Source organism: Heliconius melpomene, chromosome 5, assembly GCF_056956725.1.
Source record: "Heliconius melpomene rosina isolate 202511_hmr_F chromosome 5, ASM5695672v1, whole genome shotgun sequence".
Taxonomy (NCBI): domain Eukaryota; kingdom Metazoa; phylum Arthropoda; class Insecta; order Lepidoptera; family Nymphalidae; genus Heliconius; species Heliconius melpomene.
This window is the reverse complement of record NC_140393.1, coordinates 5,888,703-5,911,618: the sequence shown is the minus strand read 5'-3', so window position 1 is coordinate 5,911,618 and position 22,916 is coordinate 5,888,703. Positions and strand designations below refer to the sequence as shown.

At 31.7% G+C, this 22,916-nt stretch overlaps 1 protein-coding gene across 1 annotated transcript in view; it reads left to right on the top strand.

Moving 5' to 3' along the window:
• LOC146539061 (transcription factor hamlet-like) overlaps positions 1 to 22,076 on the top strand; it is an 84,867-nt gene extending 62,791 nt beyond the window's left edge. Inside the window, exon 3 of the mRNA XM_085185737.1 lies at positions 19,514 to 22,076. Within this exon, the coding sequence (XP_085041863.1) occupies positions 19,534 to 20,313 (780 nt within the window). The 5' untranslated portion in view covers positions 19,514 to 19,533 and the 3' untranslated portion in view covers positions 20,314 to 22,076. The remainder of the gene's footprint in view (positions 1 to 19,513) is intronic.
• The last annotated feature ends 840 nt before the right edge of the window (positions 22,077 to 22,916 follow it).

The following is a 22,916-nucleotide window of genomic DNA, read 5'->3' as shown; positions in this document are numbered from 1 at the left end:
TTCTTAACGAGGTTGAATTAAAAACAATGGGTGGGCAATGTCTCTTAATTGAATTGTTCCATAACATTTTACAGCATCTCTTACGCGTCATAAGAGGTGTTGTTTTTTATTTATGTATGTTTAAAAATGAAAATTTGTACTGTATTAATTTATGGTTTATTTAAAAAGTATTTTTATGCTTTCTCAAAGGTATTACAGCGCAATCAAATAGAATGTTGAGTTAAAACTCTCCGTTTACCGCTTTGCTCTATTTTTTTGTATTATGTATTGTAATTTATTAATAAAAAAATAATTAAGGTTATTTTTTAAGTTGTATTGTGCTTCTTTTAATTAAAAAAAAAGATGAGACTAATAATATCACTTAAAAATATGGACTATTTTATTTTGTAAAATAATTAACCGCATTCATATATAAATTGAACAAAATTAATTATATTTAATACTGCATTATACTTCTCAGAAAATTCAATTATCTAATTTCGTTATCCTTTTATTTTTTTTATATTTAACAAATATTGTATAATAATTGTTATATTTTTTTGTTGCAGGTAATGGTCATTTTCACTACTCATCTTAAGACGTGGGCATGTATAAGTTAGTAGTTATACATAAATATATCACTTTTTCTATGTTTTAACCTCATGCTGTATTCCATACACAGCAGCGTAGGCAGACGGGAACCTAGTGTTTCAGAAGGAATTGCGTGTTAAGTGGCGGAACTAAGCGCCGTCCTTTGTCACGACACCAGAGCGAAAAAAATACAAACATTAAATATTGCATTTCCTCGAATAGGAATTGAACCCACAACCAGTCGTGCTTACTGTGAAACTTACTTTATCTGAAATAATATAAAAAATAATATATTTATTTGTATAATATAGATCTACGTAGCTTAGGGTGATAAGCCATTAAAAGTACATTGGAAGTTAATAAGGAAATTCACCGTTACGGCTTTTACTGATACCTTCACAGTAACGAGGTGCGACGATTAACACCGGTTTGTGTAGAGATGGGCAATTTAAATAATTAACATTTTGGAGCATATAATTAATAAAGTTCTTTATTATTAATTAAATAATATTTAAATTTCAATTAAAATATTTTTGTGTAAGATAAAAAAATATTTATATTAAAGTACTTTTTAATTTTTCTCCGTTCATTTTAAGACATTTTCGTTCTACAGTTTCCGCTGAATTCTCTAGGCAATGTGTGTTAAAGGGATGGGAATCAAACCCACAGCCATCGTTTCAGTCGCACGTTTGTGCTCCTGGCGCCACGACTGCCTCTACAATATGAATATAAATGTCACATTAAATTTCATAAGCTATCTATTTGTTGAATCATTTAAATAATAACATAAAAAATATAATATAACTTAATTTTATGCAATTTCTGCTTTGCAACCATTTAATCGATAGAAAAGACATAAATAATAAATTCATTAAAATTTTAAATAATTTTTTCAATGAACGATAATAAAAATAATATAAAATATTAACATACATATATACAAATTCAGTGAAATGACAATTCTTTTCTGTATAATTTTATAATATTAAAATATCGATACAATCTTATACGCACATCCCTACGAATCGGAGCAAGCCTAAAAACGGTCAAGACGTACATGTAAAACAAGAGTGAGATAATGATGTGCTTCCCAGACTTCAGGCAAAAAGCGCCGCCTATTTATCTGCCTGCTTTGCATAGCGCGAGCGCAGCACTATTAAATTGAAATGGGTGGCCTAATGGTTAGTGCTCAGGATCTTGAACTAGAGGTCGCGGGTTCAAAACCAAGCAAATCTGAGATTTCAAATGTATTTGTATTTATAAGTCGTCTCGCGTGCTTAGAAAGATAATTTAGAGATGTTTATTCTGTACATTTCATTAGAAAATATTTGTTTATAGTAATTAATGGATGTCAAGATTGACTTTTATTATTAAACATAAAGGTGTAATAATATTGTTCTGTTTATAAAAAAAAAATTCTCCACATTATCGATAAAATAAGCGACATACAAATAAATACAATCAACTTACTGCGTACTTCAAGAAACTACAAGGACATTCAACATTATATAATATCTATATCTATATCTATATATATATATATAAAAGGTATATATATATATAATGTATATATATATATAAAAGGACTTGTCCTCACTGACTGAGGTAAGACGCACGCACAGCCGTAACCGCTGTGAAATTTGGACAGATGTTTACTTTCGTAATCTGGACATCCACTAAAAAGGGATTTTAAAAAATGTTAACCCTAAAGGGGTGAAATAAGGGTTCAAAATTTATATGGAAAAAATTTAAATGGGCACCAATTTTTATAAAATTTGAAATTTAGATTTTTAAAAATATTTAATTGAACACGTGTTTCATCGTTTTCTAGAATTCTCCCTCTAGGGGTGCAAATAAGGGGTTGAAAGTCAGTATGGAAAAATCTTTAAATCGCCACCGATTTTTATTAAAATCGAAAATTAGACTCTTAAAAATATTTCATTGAATACGTATTTCATGGCTTATTAGAATTCACCCCTATGGGTCCAAATAAGCAAGCGAAGCTGCGCGCGCCCACTAGTAATATATAAAAAATATCCCAAAACGTAATTATCTAACTGTTATAAACAAGTCATTTCCGCCAATAAAAACTATAATGAATTATAAACATATTTGGAGCATAATCAATAATTTCAAAGCTATTAGATTTTAGACTTTAAAACAGGAAGTTAACTGGTTCTAGTTTAATCTTAATTTAGTATAGTAATCGTGGCCAGCAGCGGAAATTATTAATTATAACCTATTGCTAACAGTTTATATCGCACTCGACTAATAACTTCGCTACTTTTCGCTACCTAAAAGGCGGTATATTAATTAAATCTTGCGAGAAATTCTAATTACTTACAATTATCTCTTATATCAAAAAATTGCTTAAATTACTTATTAAAAGAAGAGATTATATGGAGAATTCATTAGAGTAAATATTGAACGTAACTTAAGCCTGAGCTTCATCATAAAATATGGTAAGAGCAGTAGCCCCAACAGGCCGTAATTAATAGTGTTGTACTTAGCATATCCATTTAATTTCGCATAAACATAATAAATAGACAAGTACCGTCGTAAACACGAACATCAAACATAAAGTCTTACTGATTCATAGAAACCGTTGCAGCTTCGCCTACAGAGGATAGTAGCTGGTACTAGCTGATGCTAATGTGCCCTACCCTCGTGGCGATAAACTTGTTTCGAATATTTGTATATTTTAATATTAATAGTTTTTGATTCGTCAATATATATCCTGGCATGGCATGTTTTTTTATTAAAATATAAAAAACGTGGAAAAACGTGGTGGAAGTGGAATATTTAATATTTTCGTTCTAGTATCGAAGGAAATCTCGGCGTTAAGTTCCGCCACTCAACACTCAATGCTTCCAGATTGTGGCGAAATATGGGAAATGGAGTTTCTTAACACTAGGTTCTCTCTGCCTACCTTAATACAGTGATGCTAAAAAAATATTTCGAAAATCTTATATTTCGTAAATAATATCTATCTATATAATATTAATTTAAAGAAAAACCAAAAATAAAATATATTTTACTCAATCCATAAATAAAACACGTCTGTGGCTTACAAAAAACAATTTCGATCGTCATTGATAACTTCAACTTAACAAAAAAACCTCAACACCATAAACAACATCAATTAATACAATTTGCTATATTCTTCTTTATATGATAAGTATTCTCCATATAGAGAAACACAATGGCCGCCCAAAAGTTCAGAAGTGGTTAACTTCGCTTCGTTCTTCACGCTACACCCGTAACAATGAGGTCGAACGATCAGATATTAATTAAAGCAGCTTTTATTTAAACTTCCAACCAGCTCGTTTTTACGAAGCCTTAATGAAGTCCATACATGGTAGAGGCAGCCGCTCCAGAATTTGCATTGATCTTCAAAGGAAATTCTCATAGCGATTTTTGGTAGTTACGAATGTTGTTCAACTGTATTGAACGAGTACTTCGTTAACTGACCAGTATGATAATGCTATATTTTTATCAATTTAAAAGATGTTAAATGAAATAAATTGTATTATATGTTTTTTATATAATAAGGCCGTCATAGCGCAGTGGCACGAGTGTGTGACTGTTAACGACGGTTGTAGATACGATTTCCATTCGAGGAAAAAAAGTTCCTAAGGTGGACTCCTACTATGAAGTTAACAGACTTTATATTAGGAAAATTGATGCAATGCAAGCAAGAAGAATAAAGGAATAACAACTCTTTTTTTTTCGAAATATATTAATTGATTTAATATGAGCAGTGTTCATTTGTTACTATTATAAATAAATATTATTTGTCTAATATATAGTATTTATATTGATTAAAACTCACTAGGAAGATCTAAACCTTTTCAATAGCAACTTCATCTATTTATTATTACAAATGTCTGAAAAGATGACAGCAACATCCTTTAAAACAAAAGTGCAAATATGTCAATATTAATAACAAGACTCGCGCACGTGGGCCGAGTGGACGTAATGCCAAAAGTTGCTAAATGCAATTCATATGCAATATACACGACATATTATTCGCACGACGACTAAATAAATATATTATTAAATATTATTTTAGCTTTACAAAAGTTTACATTACGAATACAATGATAAAAAATGTCATTATTTTTTTTCGTTTAATATTCTATTTTTTAATTTACTCTTAAATGGAAATTTCATCAAATGCGATATGAAAATTCACAAACATCAACTAAAAACATAGTAACTCAGTAGCTAGTTCCCACGTAAGTAATAAACGTAGAATACTTTGCAAAAAGCTCAACAGGCATTAGCAACGCTTGTAATTTCCCTTCATTATCCGGTATTGAGCTATTATAACTGATTGATATAACCTTTACCTAAAAACCATGCCATGAGATTAATATCTCGAGTCGCCATATCATCGACTTCAGTAGTTTACAATTTAACAAATTTATATTTAATTATTATTCTAGAATTCTATGTGATAAGTAATATATGGCTATAATATTTATGAATTTAAATAAAACATGGCATTTAAAATCCAAATATTATTTATTCAATAAGACCATTACAAGCACTTATGAATCGTCAAATAACTTAGAAAAACTACCACCAGCTTAGGAGGCAGTTCTGCTAAGAAGAGCCGACAAGAAACTCAACGGTTGCTCTAAAAAATAAGCTTAAACTTAAAACATATTTTTCCTATAAACATACGAATATTAACCCGTATGTTTCCATGTCCATCGTATCAAGTTTCGTCAAGAAGCATAAGCACTTAACAAAGCTCGTCCATATCATCCAGAGGAATCGCCAGACATTTCACTGTCGGTAATGCCAAGGCTGATGAATTAATGTGGGTGCCAACCAGAATTGTGCTTAGCTATTGTCAATTAGTATAGGAAATATTGAAATGGCAGGTATCTGGTACTGCTACCGAAGTAGGTAGGTCAAGCATTTTTGTGGGCCAGTCCCGTAAATCACTTAAGACATTAATAAGATAAGACATTGTTAGTTGAGAAATATTGTATACAATTCGTATGTGTAATAAAAGAGTAGCAATTTGTTTTTTTTTAAATGCCATCTTCCATTCTGAATCGACATTTGTTTAGCTATTGTTGTTCCGTATGTCGTTACTATAATCGATATTGTTTTACTTTCGATTTATAGAACTATCAATTTGAAATTCGTATTATTAATAATGTGTGTTCAATATGTTTTGAAATAGATTGAATCAAAACAAATATAGTCATTAATCAAAGGCAATTAGATATTATTAATTTATGTTTTCCCCTGAAGAGTTGACGTAATGTATACGAGACATGTGTCAGACATACATACACACTGTACATTATGTATCTATACGTACACACAATTCATATATTTTCTTAGAAATCATAGGTAAAGGGTGCCATTGCCAATTATACAGGTTATGGGTTCGATTCTTACTCGTGAAAATGAAATAGCTAAAATTTTAATTTCCTCGTTTCAAAAGTCTCTTAACGAGAATGGAGAATCCACCTAGCCTATGTGTGGATTAATAAAGAAAACCTCTACATATTTCCTAATAGAGTAAAATAAAAAAAATACATAATTTAAAAAATCATATTTCATACTCTACATTCAATATTAATCGCTTAGCCTATGCTGCAAAATAATAGATACAAAATTATACTGCAAGTGCACCATTCCACCTGTTAATCGGCTTCATTACAGGCAATCGACCTCACCAGCCATGATAACAGAACTGGTCCACCGGACTATCATTAGCTTACTTGGTTGAGGGCGAGTGACACAGGATAATGGCTCCACGATATAGGTCAAGATTGCTATGTATGAGCCATCCAATACATCATGGATGATGAAGAACCTTCAATCTGATTCAATTGAATACACCTTATAAATTGTATACTGTGGAATTTAAGTGGTTTCTTTGGTGGTGGTGTTTTTTTTGTTTCTTTTGTGTTTTTTGTTTCTTTTAGCTATATGCATATTTGCTACACGTGTCTCTTCTATCAGTGTAGGCGGAGAAAATCTTTTAACAGTCTGTTCTTCAATTTCCGCCTCTTTCTCTTTGCGGAAAATAATGCTGCCCATTTTACCAGAGCAGGAAAATGATAGTAAAATAAAATAATTTAATATTCTATACACATTGTATAGAGTACAGTATAATAATTAGAATATCCATGCCTTATTTATGTCACTAAACTTAATTAAGTCACTAAAGCAACCGTATATTCAACAAATACATACATTTTGCTAGCTATTTTATTTAAAGACCCCACATATTGTCTCGACCAGTTTCTTGCCGTGCACCTGTTATTGCATAAAATCAAGTTAACTAGAACACCGCTAGTCTGACCAGGTGGACTTCTGGCGTTCCTTTTCAATAATAAAAATAGAATAGAATAGAATAGAATTACATTTAATTACTTTACGTAATTTGTTAATCGCGATTAAATATTTTAATTAATTATAATTGATTTATTAACCTGCCCGTTTTAATGACTTTGTGGTGACTGTTTTATAAGTCATGTTTCTTCTATATTAATGAATACATATTTTCTTTGCTTGTAACTGGCAGGAAAAAACCTAGAAAAATACTTGTGCTAATTGAAAGCATTGTTTTAAAGGTCTTTTGATTCATTATTTATTGATATTTCATTTTATTCCATCTATGTAATGTTGGATGGATGCGAGAGGAAGTGAGACAAGTAATAAACGTATAATGTCTTAAAGAATTTAATTAGTTTTTAATTTATAATTACTCTTATATATTATTAAGAGCCAGTGCAGTTGTTCAGGATCGTTTGTGGGTTCGATCCTAGCTAAAGGAAATTCACTGCTTTCCCTATCTGGCAAGACAAACACTGGCGTTAAGTTTCGCCACTCAACGGAATGTCTCGAAAATTGAACGCAGTGTTTTAGCCAAATTTTCTCTTCGCCAATCCTTCTATTTTCGTTATATTGATTGAAGCTTAAACAGGACAGTACAGTCGGATTTTTTTAATTCATAAATTTTAAAAAGATCCGACTGTATAAACCGAATTAATATATCCAGTAATATTTGCGATCAGGACAAACGCATTTTTCGCAAAATCCGTGGCTTAACAAGGGACTTAACGAAACGGACATGCATACCTACCTACATACATACGTGGTAAAAACACAACCCTCCTTTCAGTCTTCACCGCAATCGGGTAAAAATATAAATAATTAAATAAAGACAAACTAACAAGCAGCCTTCCTTTATATAATGATTGCGTAATAATACCGTAAATCACGCTTTCATTAATATGCGATTTAAACAAATAATAAATGTTTCGCTCTCGTTGCGCTCAGATGCTCTAATGAAATACAACTATGAAGGTGGGTATGACCGCTGATAAGCGAGCTGTTGAGACATTTACATACATGTCCAATTAGGTATTCAAAAGTGCGCAGATATCTTTTACATTTTAATACTAGCCCGAAACGCGGCGTTGCTCGCTTTAAAGTCATCAACATATTTTATATTGTAGTCAAAGTATACTAAATCTTTTCTTCTTTTTATAAATTTTACTCTGTTGTATAAGCTACTAGCTATATTAAAACTAAAAAAACTATTTAGTAATAAAATAAATATTATATTTTAAAATTAAACCATAACAGTAATAAATGTAATAAAAATAGCTCTTACAAAAAACGAGCAGAGACCTTAAAAAATATGACTAATATATACGTATGTTCAATTACTGCAAAAACTTCTAGTGCCATTAATAGACGAAGAGACAAGATAAAGAAACTAGTTGGCCCTCAACGTCCTTGGAGTCGTTAGAGGAATATCGATATTATTTTATATCAATTTTGCACTATTTTAATTTAATTAAATTATACATCACGTGCACTAAATACGTAGGAATTTTTATTCAAATTGGATTTTATTTGCCTTCCGTATTATATTCAGAATAACATTTATATAAGCAGGGTAGGGTAGGCTCCCTCTAAGCCTAGATTTAAGACACTGCCTCATTCCGCCGAATTCTCGAGGCATTACGTGTTAAGTGGCGAAACTAAACGCCGCGCTTCCACCTCAACCTCAGAGCGAATAAATGAAACATTTTAGTGACGAATAATTTTGTCACTAAAATGCTTACTTAAGTGTAAACTTCACAATATACGACATTTTAGAGTATAAATATCATATTAAATAATTTTGTGGAATAAATAACAATAATTATAAAACCTACTATTAAAGCTGGTTAAATAGTCAAATACTCAACATATTTACTTAAGTACCATAAAATTCACCATAAAATTTATACCTTCATTTTCTATACTCTCGTTGTAAAGTAGTTGATTATATTACGATATCATTATATGCGTTAATAGTATGAGAGCTATCTTGATGTTATATCGATAAATGATATAATACGGATTATGTTATAAATTATATCTTCTATAATATAATATAGCAGAATTTGTAATGATGATTGCGGGTTCATTTCCATTTGCGGGAATGAAATATTTAATATTTTCATTTTTCCACTTTGGTAACCAGGCTAAACGCGACGTTGAGTTCAGCCACTTAAAGCATTAAGAATTCAGCGGAAAGTGGGGAAAGGAAGTGTAAATGGGGAACGAAGAGGCTTAGCTCTAGGTTCCCAAATTCCCTCCACCTACCTTACTATGTACAGAATAGAGATAGAAGCTAAAAAACAACAATCAAATAATTATTATCTTATTAATAAAGCATTCGAAATAATAAAAAGTACTCTTCTCTTTATGACTCTTTAATATTTTGTTTTTTTCTTTATTTTTTGTGACAAAACAGTCGAACTGAGAACTTCCTTCTATAGAAGTCGGTTAAAAACACAAAAAAATACTATATAATATACCATAGTTCATACACATTCATACATTAATAGTATCTCGTAGTGCGGGGTCAATTCTACACTGAATCCTCAGTAACAATGCCAACTGGTTTATTAACATAACACTATAAGTAGAACAAATAGAAGGCTGAGATACTTTTGATATCAATATAATGATAATGGTATGTTGTTTCAATGTTGTTTAATTATTTAGGAAAAAAAATAAACTAATAATTGCTTAAGTAGTAAAAACTATTGGACAACTAAAAAATGTTTTAATAATATGAGGCTATTCTATTGCAACAATGTAGTTAGCAAACTAAACCATTTTTTTAGATTCTTCCAGCAAATAACAGAGTTGGCAGAGTGATTCTAGCGTTAAAACACGCCGTTCTCATAAAGATTCTACCGTTCTCCACTTTCCGACGGATTCCAGAGCCATTACATGTTGATAGGTGGAACCCAACGCCGCCAGAATGAGAAACATGAAAATATGAAATATTTTATTTCCTCGAATGGCAATCAAACCCACAATCCGTCGCTTCAACTGTCGCACCCTCTGCGCCACTACCGGCCTTCCTATTAAGCCATTCGGTACACAAATATATACTACCTCTTCTTATACGTAATGCTAACTAAGCATTTTACCTTTTGTTAATTAAAAAATACCTCATGGAATTGTACGCATACGCGTAAATATTAAATACCTGGTAAGTTGACAGTCGTTTGATTCATAAGTGCATTTTTATTTTACACTATGAACATCAATAACCGCCCTATAAGGCTTAGTGGACAAGCAACAACAAGACAAAACATGGAAATATTAGAACGAGTACAAATAAAATATGTGAGTTTCTTACAAGAATTTTATATAATTTTAATGTAAAATGCTCATTAAGTTTATGGAGGAGTGGGTCTGTTGTTTGTCCGTCTGTCACGAGGCTGTATCTCATGAATTGTGATACTTAGATAGTTTAAATTTTCTGTGGCCGCTATGACAACAAATACTTAAAAACAGAATAAAACAAATATTGATACAACTAAAGTGTTTTTTTACTTAGCCAGCCATCAATATCGATAATCTTGCAATCATTGGAAAACGACATCATAAATAAAATTTTATGGCGAAAAAAGTTAGAAAAGCAACAAATAATATAACGTTTAATTAAATTAAGATGTAATCTTACGAAAGCAGCCACGAATGAACCAACCAACTTAAAATCACGTTTTTATTTTATAAACGAAAGTTTATGATTCATATATATAAAAAAAATAAACTATCTCTAATCATTCCATATTTCGGGCAAGAGCAATGTGTTTTATAATTTATCACGACTTTAACAACTAATAAAAAAAATATATAAGTGACAGATTTCACTTTCGCCCGTCGTAAATATTTGTTAATTATTTTTGGACACAAATTTACTGGGCACGATTACATCAAACAAAATCAAAAACGTATCATTGTATTTTGGTACTTATCTTTTTAGTTTTATAAACTATAATTGCTTGGACAAATAGCTTTGATAATAATATGTTGGGGGGTATTCGAACATGTTGTATGATATAATTAGTGACACTTGCAACATCCGGTCGCCATTGCCGCTCGAGATATGTCCAATACAGAGATTTCTTAATAAGACTCTAAAGCAATACCTAATTAATATAGATAGTATTTAGTGCCAATAAATTTGTAGTTTTCATCAATAAAATTAGACATCTTATTAAATTATGTCACTAGCTATTGCATTCTTTTATTACATTAATTGCATAGAACAAATTATTACAATTAAAATTGAATATTAAAATTTTATTGAGGCCAGTCCTGGCCCAGCAGAACAAAGTGAGACTGTAAACGCGACAAATTGTGGGTTCGATTCCCACTCAGAGGAATGTATTATTATTTATTAATATTTTCATTTTCTTTGCTCTGATGTCAAAGCAAAGCGAGGTGTTGAGTTCTGCCACTCACCACGTAATGCCTCCACAATTCGGCGGATATTGGGAAACGGAATGTCCTAACACTAGGTTCCCTCTGCCTACCGTGCTGTGTATCTGGATAGACAGGAGCGGGAAGCCAAAAAATTTGAAAATATATGCATTCAATATTATAAACCTATATCTAAGCTGTATCAATTACGTACCGCTTTCTTCGTATCCTTGATCATACTAAACCTATAAAATATCTATAGGGAAAATACACAATGATAAATATATTGTTTCTAATATTTATTATAGAAAAATATATTCTATTTTTATTATTTTATCTTATAAAAGATTATTTAACTTTTAGATAATGGAATTTCAATCATTACTACTAAAATTAAATTAGAAAAAAAATATTTTCTCGTCACTATATAATAAATAGAAATCGTAAAAGTCACTTATATGTAATTAAAAAGTTACATGATTTACGAATGATCCAGTTCTGTCATCTGTATTCAATTGAGATTAGCCACTTTCGTTATCAAATACCTACTTGCTGATAAACCTGTTTTAATAATTATTTAAAACTTGAATACTTTAAAGAAATCTTCTTGTATGCTTTTATTCTAAATTTCTTACATTTTTTTTAGCTTTTAGCTATATCCCGTGCATAGCAGGGTACGCAAAGGGAACCTCGGAAACTAGTGTGAACACATTTCCGTTGCCCACTGTCATCTAAATTCAGCAGGAATTTCGTGTTGAGTGACGGAATTTAACGCCGTGCTTAGCCTCGATACCAGAGCGAAGAAATGAAAATATTAAATATTTCATTCAAGAAATATAAATAATAAATATTTCATTTCCTCGAGTGGGAATCGAACCTGACACCTGTCGTTTACAGTAACACGCTCGTGCCCCTGGGCCACTTAGACCTTGGAAATATTTTAATAAATTCTTGGAAACTCGGTAATCATTTACGACAGTAATTATTTATTTACGTTACATGTTATTTATTTATTGATTGATAAACATTAGCTAAGGTGGAATTATTTTGAATAATTTGCATTTTTTTTCTTACATTAGATATGTAAATCAAAGTCAACTAAATTTAAATGTTAATTATGTTATACTTCTTCGACACGCGTCTTTACTCGTGTGGATTACACGACTATGATTATTTTTTATCTCGTTTGGCAAATAAGGGAACTAAAATATTATTTTTCAATTTTAAATTAAAAATCTTTTATTTAGATTTATTTATGAAGAAGATTTTTTTCCCTCTTGCTTACTTCCTGGAGTATACCTGCGATTTTGGCCATGTGACAGAGCAGTTAGTCAATTTTATCAATTAATTTGTAAATTATAGTTTGTTTTGAAACAATTTACATTAATACGATGATAAGAAAACTTTACGAGTTTCTTTATCAATGAATTATTAAAAAAACAGAAATGAATGAACTATATAATGATATACAGGTATACCTACATAATATATTTAAACTTATTTTAACATATTTTTTTTACTTTACGACCCTAGGAGTGCTACGAGTGGACGTATTTCTAGAACTAGCAACCATAATGATAATAAAAAAAAATCTATACAAAAATTCCTACAACTTAACCATTATTAACTTTTTATTAACCGACTGTGACAGCCATACCATAGGAAAATAACAACCTTAACATATATTACGATATACGAACACGGCACGCGACACTTCCGCAATTTATTAAGGGTATGTCTAATAAAATCTAGTACTCCAGGCTCGTTCTTGATAAAGAAGTGCCGCCCACGTGTTGCGTTGGCGAAATGTCGTGTTTGTGCTCAGAGATATTCTTACCAGCTGTTCCGTATCAACCTGCGGACAAAGGACTATATTATATATATATTCATTTTTTTACATATTATTAAGTCATATATTGAAGCTAGTCGTAGCATAGGCTACAAGTGGGATACTGTAAAAGCAACAGGTTTTGGGTTTGATTCCCATTCGAGGAAATTAAATATTTAATATTTTCATTTCTTCGCTATGGTATCGAGGCAAGCACTAGATTCCCTCTGCCTAGCCCCCTAATTGCGGGATACAGCGTCAAGCTGACAGAAAAATATTTGTATTAAGTTATGTATTATTTTATAAAAAATCAAAGATTTTTTCCACTAATAAGGCATGTAAGTCAGTTAACGAGCGTCTCTAGCAACTCTCATACGACTGGTACGAGTTATTAATATGATAACATTAATAGAATTTTCATTTATTAACGCATAAGGCATGCCTTCAAGAAACCTGTAGGAATTTATATCGAGAAAACGTGTTTGGATTTACAATTAAGCAAGTATAAATAGAAATTCTAAGTCAACATAGTGATATTTTTATAAGCGACGACTAATATTTTTTTCTAGAACATATTTTATAAAAAAACCTAAAATATTTTTTAAAAAATACTTTAATAATAATCAAATAAAACATATGAAATTTAGAGGTCAGTCGTCGCTCTCATGTACATTTAAATAAATATCTCTCATGTAAATTTAAATAAATATTTCATATCTTCGAATGGGGATCGAACCCACAACCAGTCGGTTTTACAGTCACTTTGTACCCTACCCTACGCAACATCCAAGATCTGTAATCACAGTGCCATACATCATTTTAATACTGGACATGTCCCCACAAATCCGAATCACCAATGCAAATTTGCCTGGTTTCCCGCCTTCATTCTAATACTGCTGTGTTATTTATGATGCAACTCTTGCTATCTACCGCCTGCAATTTTGTAAAGATTATTCTGAATAAATAATGAAAATGCATTATTATATCTGTAGTGGACTAATGATAATTGTTCACCCAACTGTATTTACTATGAAGGCACTCTTACATTGAATATTACTTGAAATTTGTATGGTCGCAATTCTGGTATTGTTAGGTCGTAGATTCATTTTATTACAAATACTTGTTTATTATCCTTAATTACAACGAAATAGCATGTATTTATGCGTTGTTTGCCCTCATATACAATTTAGTTTTTACATCCAAAGCTAGCAACTCTATATAAACACTTAAAAAGTAGCAAGCTGTCTTGCGACAAGTAGTGGATTACAGTACCTCTTGACTTCAAAATTGAAATCTAAAAACTTACGTATAGACACACATCCCAATTAAAATCTACTATAGCAAATAATTTATATAATTTCATTTATTTAACAGATCAGCCAATATAATCAATATAATTCAATTATACAATTAAGTGATTATAAAAAATGTATATAATTCTAAATTATTTTTACCTTTAATGTTTTGTATTGCAATAATGTTTATCAGATCTCGTCTAATGATATACTTTGATATTTAAAACATCCATATTTTTGCAATTTACAAGTAGATGGCTTTAATATACAGTTTTTAACCTTGTGTTTATTACCTTCGTACATATGAGTATGAAAAAATGTACACGCTCGATACATATGTAAGGAAGTGATATTATACATGTTTCTATCTATTCCTTTATCTAACATTAATTTTAAATATATATGTAAAATTTTTATATATATGTTATCAAATTTTATTAGCAAAAAAACATCCTTTTTATTATATCTACTTAAGTATAACGTAGTGATATTTATACGGTGTTTGCATATGTATTTAATTAAATCATTTTTAAGTCCAAAGTTGATACAACAATGAGTGACAATTGATTATTCTTTTCGCTTAATATTTTTTATATCTTTATTAAGTTTTCGTTAAAATTTATATCCTTACAATCTTGAATTTCTTGAGTAAAAATGCACATTTTTTCGCTTATTGAATTCTTTATACCTAATACAGGTAAAAAAAAAATCTTAATTTAAAACCATCGTTTTGAAGTTAGCACATTTTAAGTATATCTTTATGTAAGAAATATTTATTAAAGTGACATCAACTTACACGTTTTCCCTTAAATCTATGGAACTGCCAATGGCAAGTGCTGCTAGCTAGTGCTCAGCTTTTACGACACTTGTAATTAGAGCGACGCAACCATATTTCTTACTGAACGACTATAACTCGGGAACTACAGAAGAATTCTCCACTCTTAATGTTATAAAAGTTTATTACTGAAGTAAATACGTTTAGAAAACAACGCCTAGACTGCTTTCCTTTTAACGAGTGGTGGGTTGATTTTAGGAACACTTTTTATGACTAGGTCAGGAGATATTTATTAGTGTATTATGTGTTTTTACACTTAGATATCTCATTTATATAACTTTCATCCGTTTTATAAACTAAAATAGACTAATGAAGGCTGTTATAACGTTTTTTTTACTAACTGTGTTTGTTATATAAAATATTTAAAGACGAATTTATTATAAATGTTTCTATATCACACTCACACCAGGGTAGGCAGAGGGAACCTACTGTTATGACACTCCGTTCCCTAGTTTCCACTGAATTCTGAACCGATTTGGAACTGAACGCCACGTTTTGCCTCGACACCAGAGCAAAGGAATGAAAATATTGAAAATACAATTTCCTCGAGTGGGAGTCGAATCCACAAAACGCTATATTTCTGCACCAGGACTGGTCTCTGGTGTATTAGTTATATATATACATTTCTGTTATAGATACATGAACTTATATTCTATATTTATAGCACGAGGAAGACCAGAATGGGTGCTATACGTGGGACTACAATTTTTTTAACAATTCCCAAGCATAGAAAATAACACGGTCGATTCAGTCAAACATATATATTTCTCGTATAGTAATGTCATATGCCATACAGTGATCGACGCGACGTGTTTCCTAAAATAGTGATGTGAAATAAATCAAAGATTGTAGTTGTCGATATCGATCTAAAAACTAGCGTGTGAATCTCCTACGGCCTCCATCCTATGAGAGAGTATGTGGAGTATTCAAGACATATGGGGCTATACTATTTGTATTGCCTTTTGATTTTGCAACTAACTTTGCTTCAGTAAAATATATACCAAAAGATATATATATATATATATAGTATGCGAATAAATTCATATCTTATAACATTTTCTTACCAAATTGGGAGATTTTATTAGATTTATTAGCGACAACGATGGCTTATGTTTTTCGTTTCTATATTTATTTTTATTTAATACTTTTAGATGGATATTATTAGGTTTATGTTTTTTTATTAGTACCTTATAAAGGCAATTATTTGTATAGATTATTAACAAACGCGACTAAAATGAATTACAAATTTTTTAAAGCAATCGAAACTAAGTCAAATACAAGGAAAAAATTATAGAATACGACCACGCCTTAATAGATTAGAAATGCAATAATATACCAGATGAAAACTGAACCCACGACCTCATATTAAAACAACAAACAAAAAGTCCTGAGATATAACAAAATCTACAATGCTAATGCCATTAATATCTATGAAATAATACGCTATCAACTACAAATTGCAATAATTACAACTAGAAACGTAATGGAAATTCCTTATATGCTGAGTTTTTAATAAATTAATACCAACCTACTGGTGTTTTTATCGTCAGTACATCCTACCACCACCACCACCACCCACATGTTCCGCTGGTGACCATGCGAGACGCGTATCATTGGCGGCTTACTTCACACGAGACCTCTCTATCATGCAAGCCAATTTACACTTTATTATGCTGTCACTGGTACCAATTTACTATGAACGGTAGCTAATGTCTACACTTGGAAGAGTTGATTGATGGGAGAACGCGGTAAGTCACGATACCTAAACGGTTGTTTGTGATTATAGATTTATGAATAGAATTAACAAGAATAAAATAAACGTAACAGGTCGTGGGTTCGATTTCCATTCGATGAAATTAAATATTTCATTTCATTTCTTCGCTCTGGTCAGATTTCATCGGAAAGTGGGGAACGGAGTGTTTTAACACTAAACTTTCTCCGTCTACCCTGCTACATGCGGAATAAAGCTGAAGCTTAAAACAATTAAGTTACGTCTGACCCTTTACTACTGGAATATGTCATTTTATATCCTGTTTCTAACAATGATATTATGCTTCCGTAAATGATTATATATTTCTGTGATGCAAAACTTATATGAATATCAGATATTTATTGAATATTAGAACAACTTTATATATATTTCAAACGATATTATTAACTGACGTAAATTCTAAGAAGCAGTAAACACACTGTTTACACGGAACGGAATCGTTCCATACTAAATTACGATGTCCCATTTCAATTCACACCTCGCCTTCAATATAGAAGCTAAATTATTATTAGCTTATCGAAAACATATAAAGTAACTTATCGATAGCACTCGAACATATCGATAAATAAATATAAAATACATAGAAGTTATCGATAATTTAGTAATATTACTTAACTAGGTGGGTCGTATTGACGAGCCTATACCGAATGCCTACAAAAGTCAACGGTGGAGTCAGAGTAGAACCGATTCAAATGCTAATATATCACGGCGGGTGCGGTGATGGCGCTCATTGGCTATACAATTTACATTAACATATATAACCATGCTGGCCCCGCCTACCACGCGTCACCACGCTTCCGAACGGTAATTATTGGTAATTAGCTGGTCGTGACTACGATTTGTGGGACTTCGAATCTGGTGTAAATGTTCTATGGGTCGTTCAAGCAGTCTAGATACCCAAATGTGGCTAAATCTTTGGTAATTCCGACAAGCTGGTAATCTTCCACGTTTGTATTTAAGGCCAGTATTTATAAATAGTTCTGATTTGAGACAGATCTTGAGATGCCGTTTTCAGTCATAGATTTATAATTTGTGAATGAAAAGGGCATCTCAAGATCAGTCTTAACAAGCAAATCAAATTTATTTCAACAAATAAATGGTTTTAATCATATCTATCTATAGTTAATTAACTTGTTTTTATAATAACCTTAGAAGAACACCTTCATATCGCCTCTAAATGTACAAGCATATATGAAATATCAACGTTTTTTACTTGCCTTCATATCGAAGCCTCAGAGCTAAGCGGAACAGTGTCACAAATCATAAGCAAGCGTCACTGGCCTCACGAGCTCACCAAATAAGGATCCCGAGAAGTCGATAGCTGACTTCGCTTAAAGGATTTATGTCGTCTCCTTTCGGTGCAAATTAGCGGCGTGTTTGATCGTAGGCGTTAACCAACAAATTTGCGACATTGTTCTGGAGGTATCATAACTGTTGAGAAATCTTAGCATACGTGCCATTTCAATAGTAAAAGGTTACGCAATTTGGAAAAACATTATAAGGTTAATCCATGGGATACTATGGGCACAGTAGTAGATAATATTTTTTTTAATATCTTAAAAATTTAAAAACGTTATTTGTTTACCTTTTGCTAATAGGATAACTAAAAAAGCGTTTAGAAATTGTGTAAAGTTTTGCTAAAAACATACATAACTAGAAATCGTTCAGTTATATCTACTAAATCTTAGTACAGGTTATACTCACATGTCAGTAACAAATATAGGTAAGTATTGTAAGTAAAGTGATCAATTATACCAATAAAGCTGTTTACTGAAAGTAATGTGACTTTTACATGTTAAGTTGAAAAGTGGAACATGTGAAAGGGACGAAATTAAGTAAAACAACTTGTTGTAAAACAACTCGTACGAAAATATTTCATACGAATAAGAAACTAGCTAACCAACCCTGACTTTGCTTGGATGTTTTATATTTTAACTACTAATATAATAGAATTTTTATAATATTATCAGTACAATTGATCACTGTATTTTTATATAGACATATAACGAATTTTCGCAATCTTGCCGTTTCGTAATGTATTTTAATTTATTCGTAAAACTGTACTTACCTCATCGTAAAGCACCCAATAAAGTATCGTTAATAATTAATTTAAAAATCATCATTTCTGAATCAATTGCTCTAGTTTCGATGTCGCAAGCCTGTGGGTGTGCGTCGAAGGCGAGCGTAGGAGCGTCTATCTGATGGCCACCCCGCACCGGTCCTCATTTCGCAATTTTAGCACGAATTACCTTTACAACGTCCTTATTCTCTTATCTTTTTAGTACTCATAATATTAGTTGACTTACATAGATAAATTTTAGATAACGTCTAAGAATTTGGATTAAAATAATTATATTAGAAATTTAAAGGACAAAGAACAAAATTTATTCAGATGCCACTAGTTATTTATAATAACTCAATTTAACTGTTTTACTTATGTCGCTATGTGTTTGTTCCAGGTCGGTGGCGCACGAGCCCGATGAGCGCGTGCGCGGCGGCCGCCATGCGCGAAAAGCACGCGGCGCCGCGCCGCCTAGCCTCGCCGCCCTCCTCGCCTCTCGAGCGACATCCCAGCCCTCTCGGCTCCCCCCGTGCTGATGAACCTCTAGACCTCAGGGTCACGCACAAGCGTCCACCACGATTAGAAGATGAAAACTGTAATCTTATCACTCAGTCGCCGCCGCCGCCGCCACATCCTACACATCCGGCTCATCCAGCGCATCCAGCGTTACTCCAGTTTTGCCGCAGATTGCCGCTGGCACTACCAGCGTCGTTTGGTCGCTATCCCTTCTTGCCCGCCGCGGCTGCAACTTTACTAGCTCCTGGTGCTCCAAGAGCACCGCCGGTTCCCCAAAACCCTGGAGTAAACCGAGCACGGGACCGATACACATGCTCATACTGTGGCAAAGCATTCCCACGGAGCGCTAACCTAACGAGACACTTACGGACGCATACGGGCGAGCAGCCTTACCGGTGCAAGTACTGTGAAAGATCATTCTCAATATCATCAAACTTGCAAAGACATGTGCGGAACATTCACAACAAAGAAAGACCTTTTCGGTGTCGTCACTGCGACCGTTGCTTCGGCCAACAGACGAATCTGGACAGGCATTTAAAGAAACATGAAGCAGAAAACGGTGATGATAATCGCCGGAGGTCCCCAGAAGAGACTTATTTCGAAGAAATTAGGTCATTCATGGGACGTGTGGCGCCGGCGCGCCGCGCTGCCACGGCCGCGAGCGTGGCGGACCATACCTGATAGTGAACTCAAGATGTAATTCAATATACGATATCTGGTCGATACATCCAAATGACTCTTATGTGTAATTACAACTGTATGTCATTGACTCTGAGATTTGACACCTGAATAAGCCGCACCGTACTCTATTAAAAGTTTTAATTATATACTTCAATCTGTATTGATTGATATTAATATAAAATTATATGTTGAATATATTATTTGAATGTATATTACACAATTCAAATATCTATTCTTAATTGAATTCTTTAAAGTGTATGCCGACTTCATACATTTTTTTTATTTTTGTAAGGGTTGATTCCCTTAATACTTAAAGTAATTAGGGGAAAATTAAGACATGTGTGAAAGTTAAAAACCACAAAACAAAGTCGGCCATCACCTTTCAATGTAAATATGTATGAAAATAGTTTAGTTAGGACGCGTACCGAATTTTTACTACCGATAACGTTATACGATAATATAGAACCTTTTTTTTATTGTATATGCATAATGACGTAAATACGTAGCTCTATAAGTGTTCAGTGTTCGCTATTTTAGATTTAGTTATTAATTAAAATTGTATGGATGTAAGTAGATTTGTATAGTTTTTTTTGTAAATTTCGCTTCATTTGATGTTATTATATTATATATGTTAGTGTTTTAGTCTGAAAGGAAACGCCGGTTACCAATAAACTATGACTTGTTGCTTATTGATGAAATAAATAATTTTATAAAATGAAGAATTTTATACTGTGTGTTGAGTAAATTATTTAGTTATAGAGCGAAGCCACAGAGTACGATAAATATATGGTGTACAATTTGGACGTTCATCGCCCTTGTTTGTTATGTTTAAAAATATTACGAAAATTAGAAAATATTTTTTATTTCTGAGATTTTATATAGAAAATTATATACATATTATTATAATATACAGATTATTTTGTAAATCTATACAAAAAAAAAACGATTCGCTCGTTTAAAAATCTTTTTACTAAATTAGGATAGAACATCTGTGATTTTATTTATTACTTGGCCGCAATTGGATCCGTGTATATTGTTATATCAAATATGTTGAGGGAGGTCTTTCAAAGAACTAATGTAAACGTTCCTTTAAGTTTAGATAGATCTCTATTATTGTTACGAGTATAAAAAGTATTGTATGTTTTTTTTCGTTCCTTTTTTTTAAGTTTGTCATACTTTTTTTCATTCATTACCTATTCTTGTCGATTGAAATGGATGATTTTAAATCTCCATTAATTCAAAGTTAAGTTTTGGCGTGAAGTTTTCTAGTGTCGCTTTCTTAGTTATATATGGCTATTCTTCTAATTAGCATACAAAATTGTTAAAAATTCCAATTTTTTTAACCACATCTTATCATGGCTTGTATTCTACAGCTGCTAATAAATTCTACCTAAAGTCAACTTATATATAATCTAAATAATTAAAAATCATAGTAAAACATAGTTTTCTATAGAAAATTATGGTACAAACATAAAGAGCTATTAAAATTGTTATTTTTCTATATATTTGAAAGTATTTTTCCAACTACCCACAATCCTGAGTCAGTGTTACCTTTAATAATAAAACAATTTGCCATGCCCTTATTCTATAGTATACTCGTACCAAAACATATAGTTAGGCATATAAGAGATGCTATTTAACTTATCACTAGAGTACTAAGTAATAGAGATTATTACCTTTGTCGTTTTATACTTTTGATACCTATTAGGCGTTTGAAGGTCACCAATTACCTTGTCAAAATGAAATAAATAACATTAAATCAATTTGTTTATTTTATTCTATACCCTTTTCTTTTTTTTCTTTTTGGTTTATTTGGTACAGGAAGTAAAACATTTTCAGTTTATGTAAATTAATTCAAATATTCATCATATTTTAGTAACGTTGTCTACCTGTACATTATAATAACGACATAAATGAAGTAACATTCTATAAAGTAGGATCTTAAAAAAGGAAAAAACCTCACTCAGGGAAGTGAATTATTATTTAATAGTATTTTCGTTATTTCGTTCTGGTACTAAGGCAAGAGCGCGGCGTTAAGTTCCGCCTCAAAACGAAGTAACGAAAGAAGTACGAACGAAGTAAGTACGAAAGTACGAAGCTGAAAATAAATTAAATATCTAAAAAGAAATAAACATACGAACTGTTAATCTAAATACAATAATAAAATTCCAGCACAAACATTTATATCCACGCCTAGGGCATTTTAGCGCTCCGCCTTACGAGCGGCTTCGCTTTTACGATATGATTAAGCTTTATTGCCAATAATTTGAGAGAAACAAACCTCCCAGTACTATTGTATAAACGACCAATTGAATTTACAACGCTAATTAGACCTTCGTTTCGTTGGAATTTTCTATGGCCGTTACGATATTTGCTGTCAAAATTAAAAGTAATCTATTGCGTGATAGTTGTAGGTTCGATCTCCGTTTGGAGGAATAAAAGCTAACACTAATTTTTCTGTCTCTACTCGTCCATTTACAGTATGAAGCTGGCAGAGAAATAGATTATATAAGTGAAACTAAAACTGTTAACAACATATAATGACACCAAGCGAATAGTGGTGTGGTGTAAATGAATGGTTTTTTTTTATGAATGTTACGTAA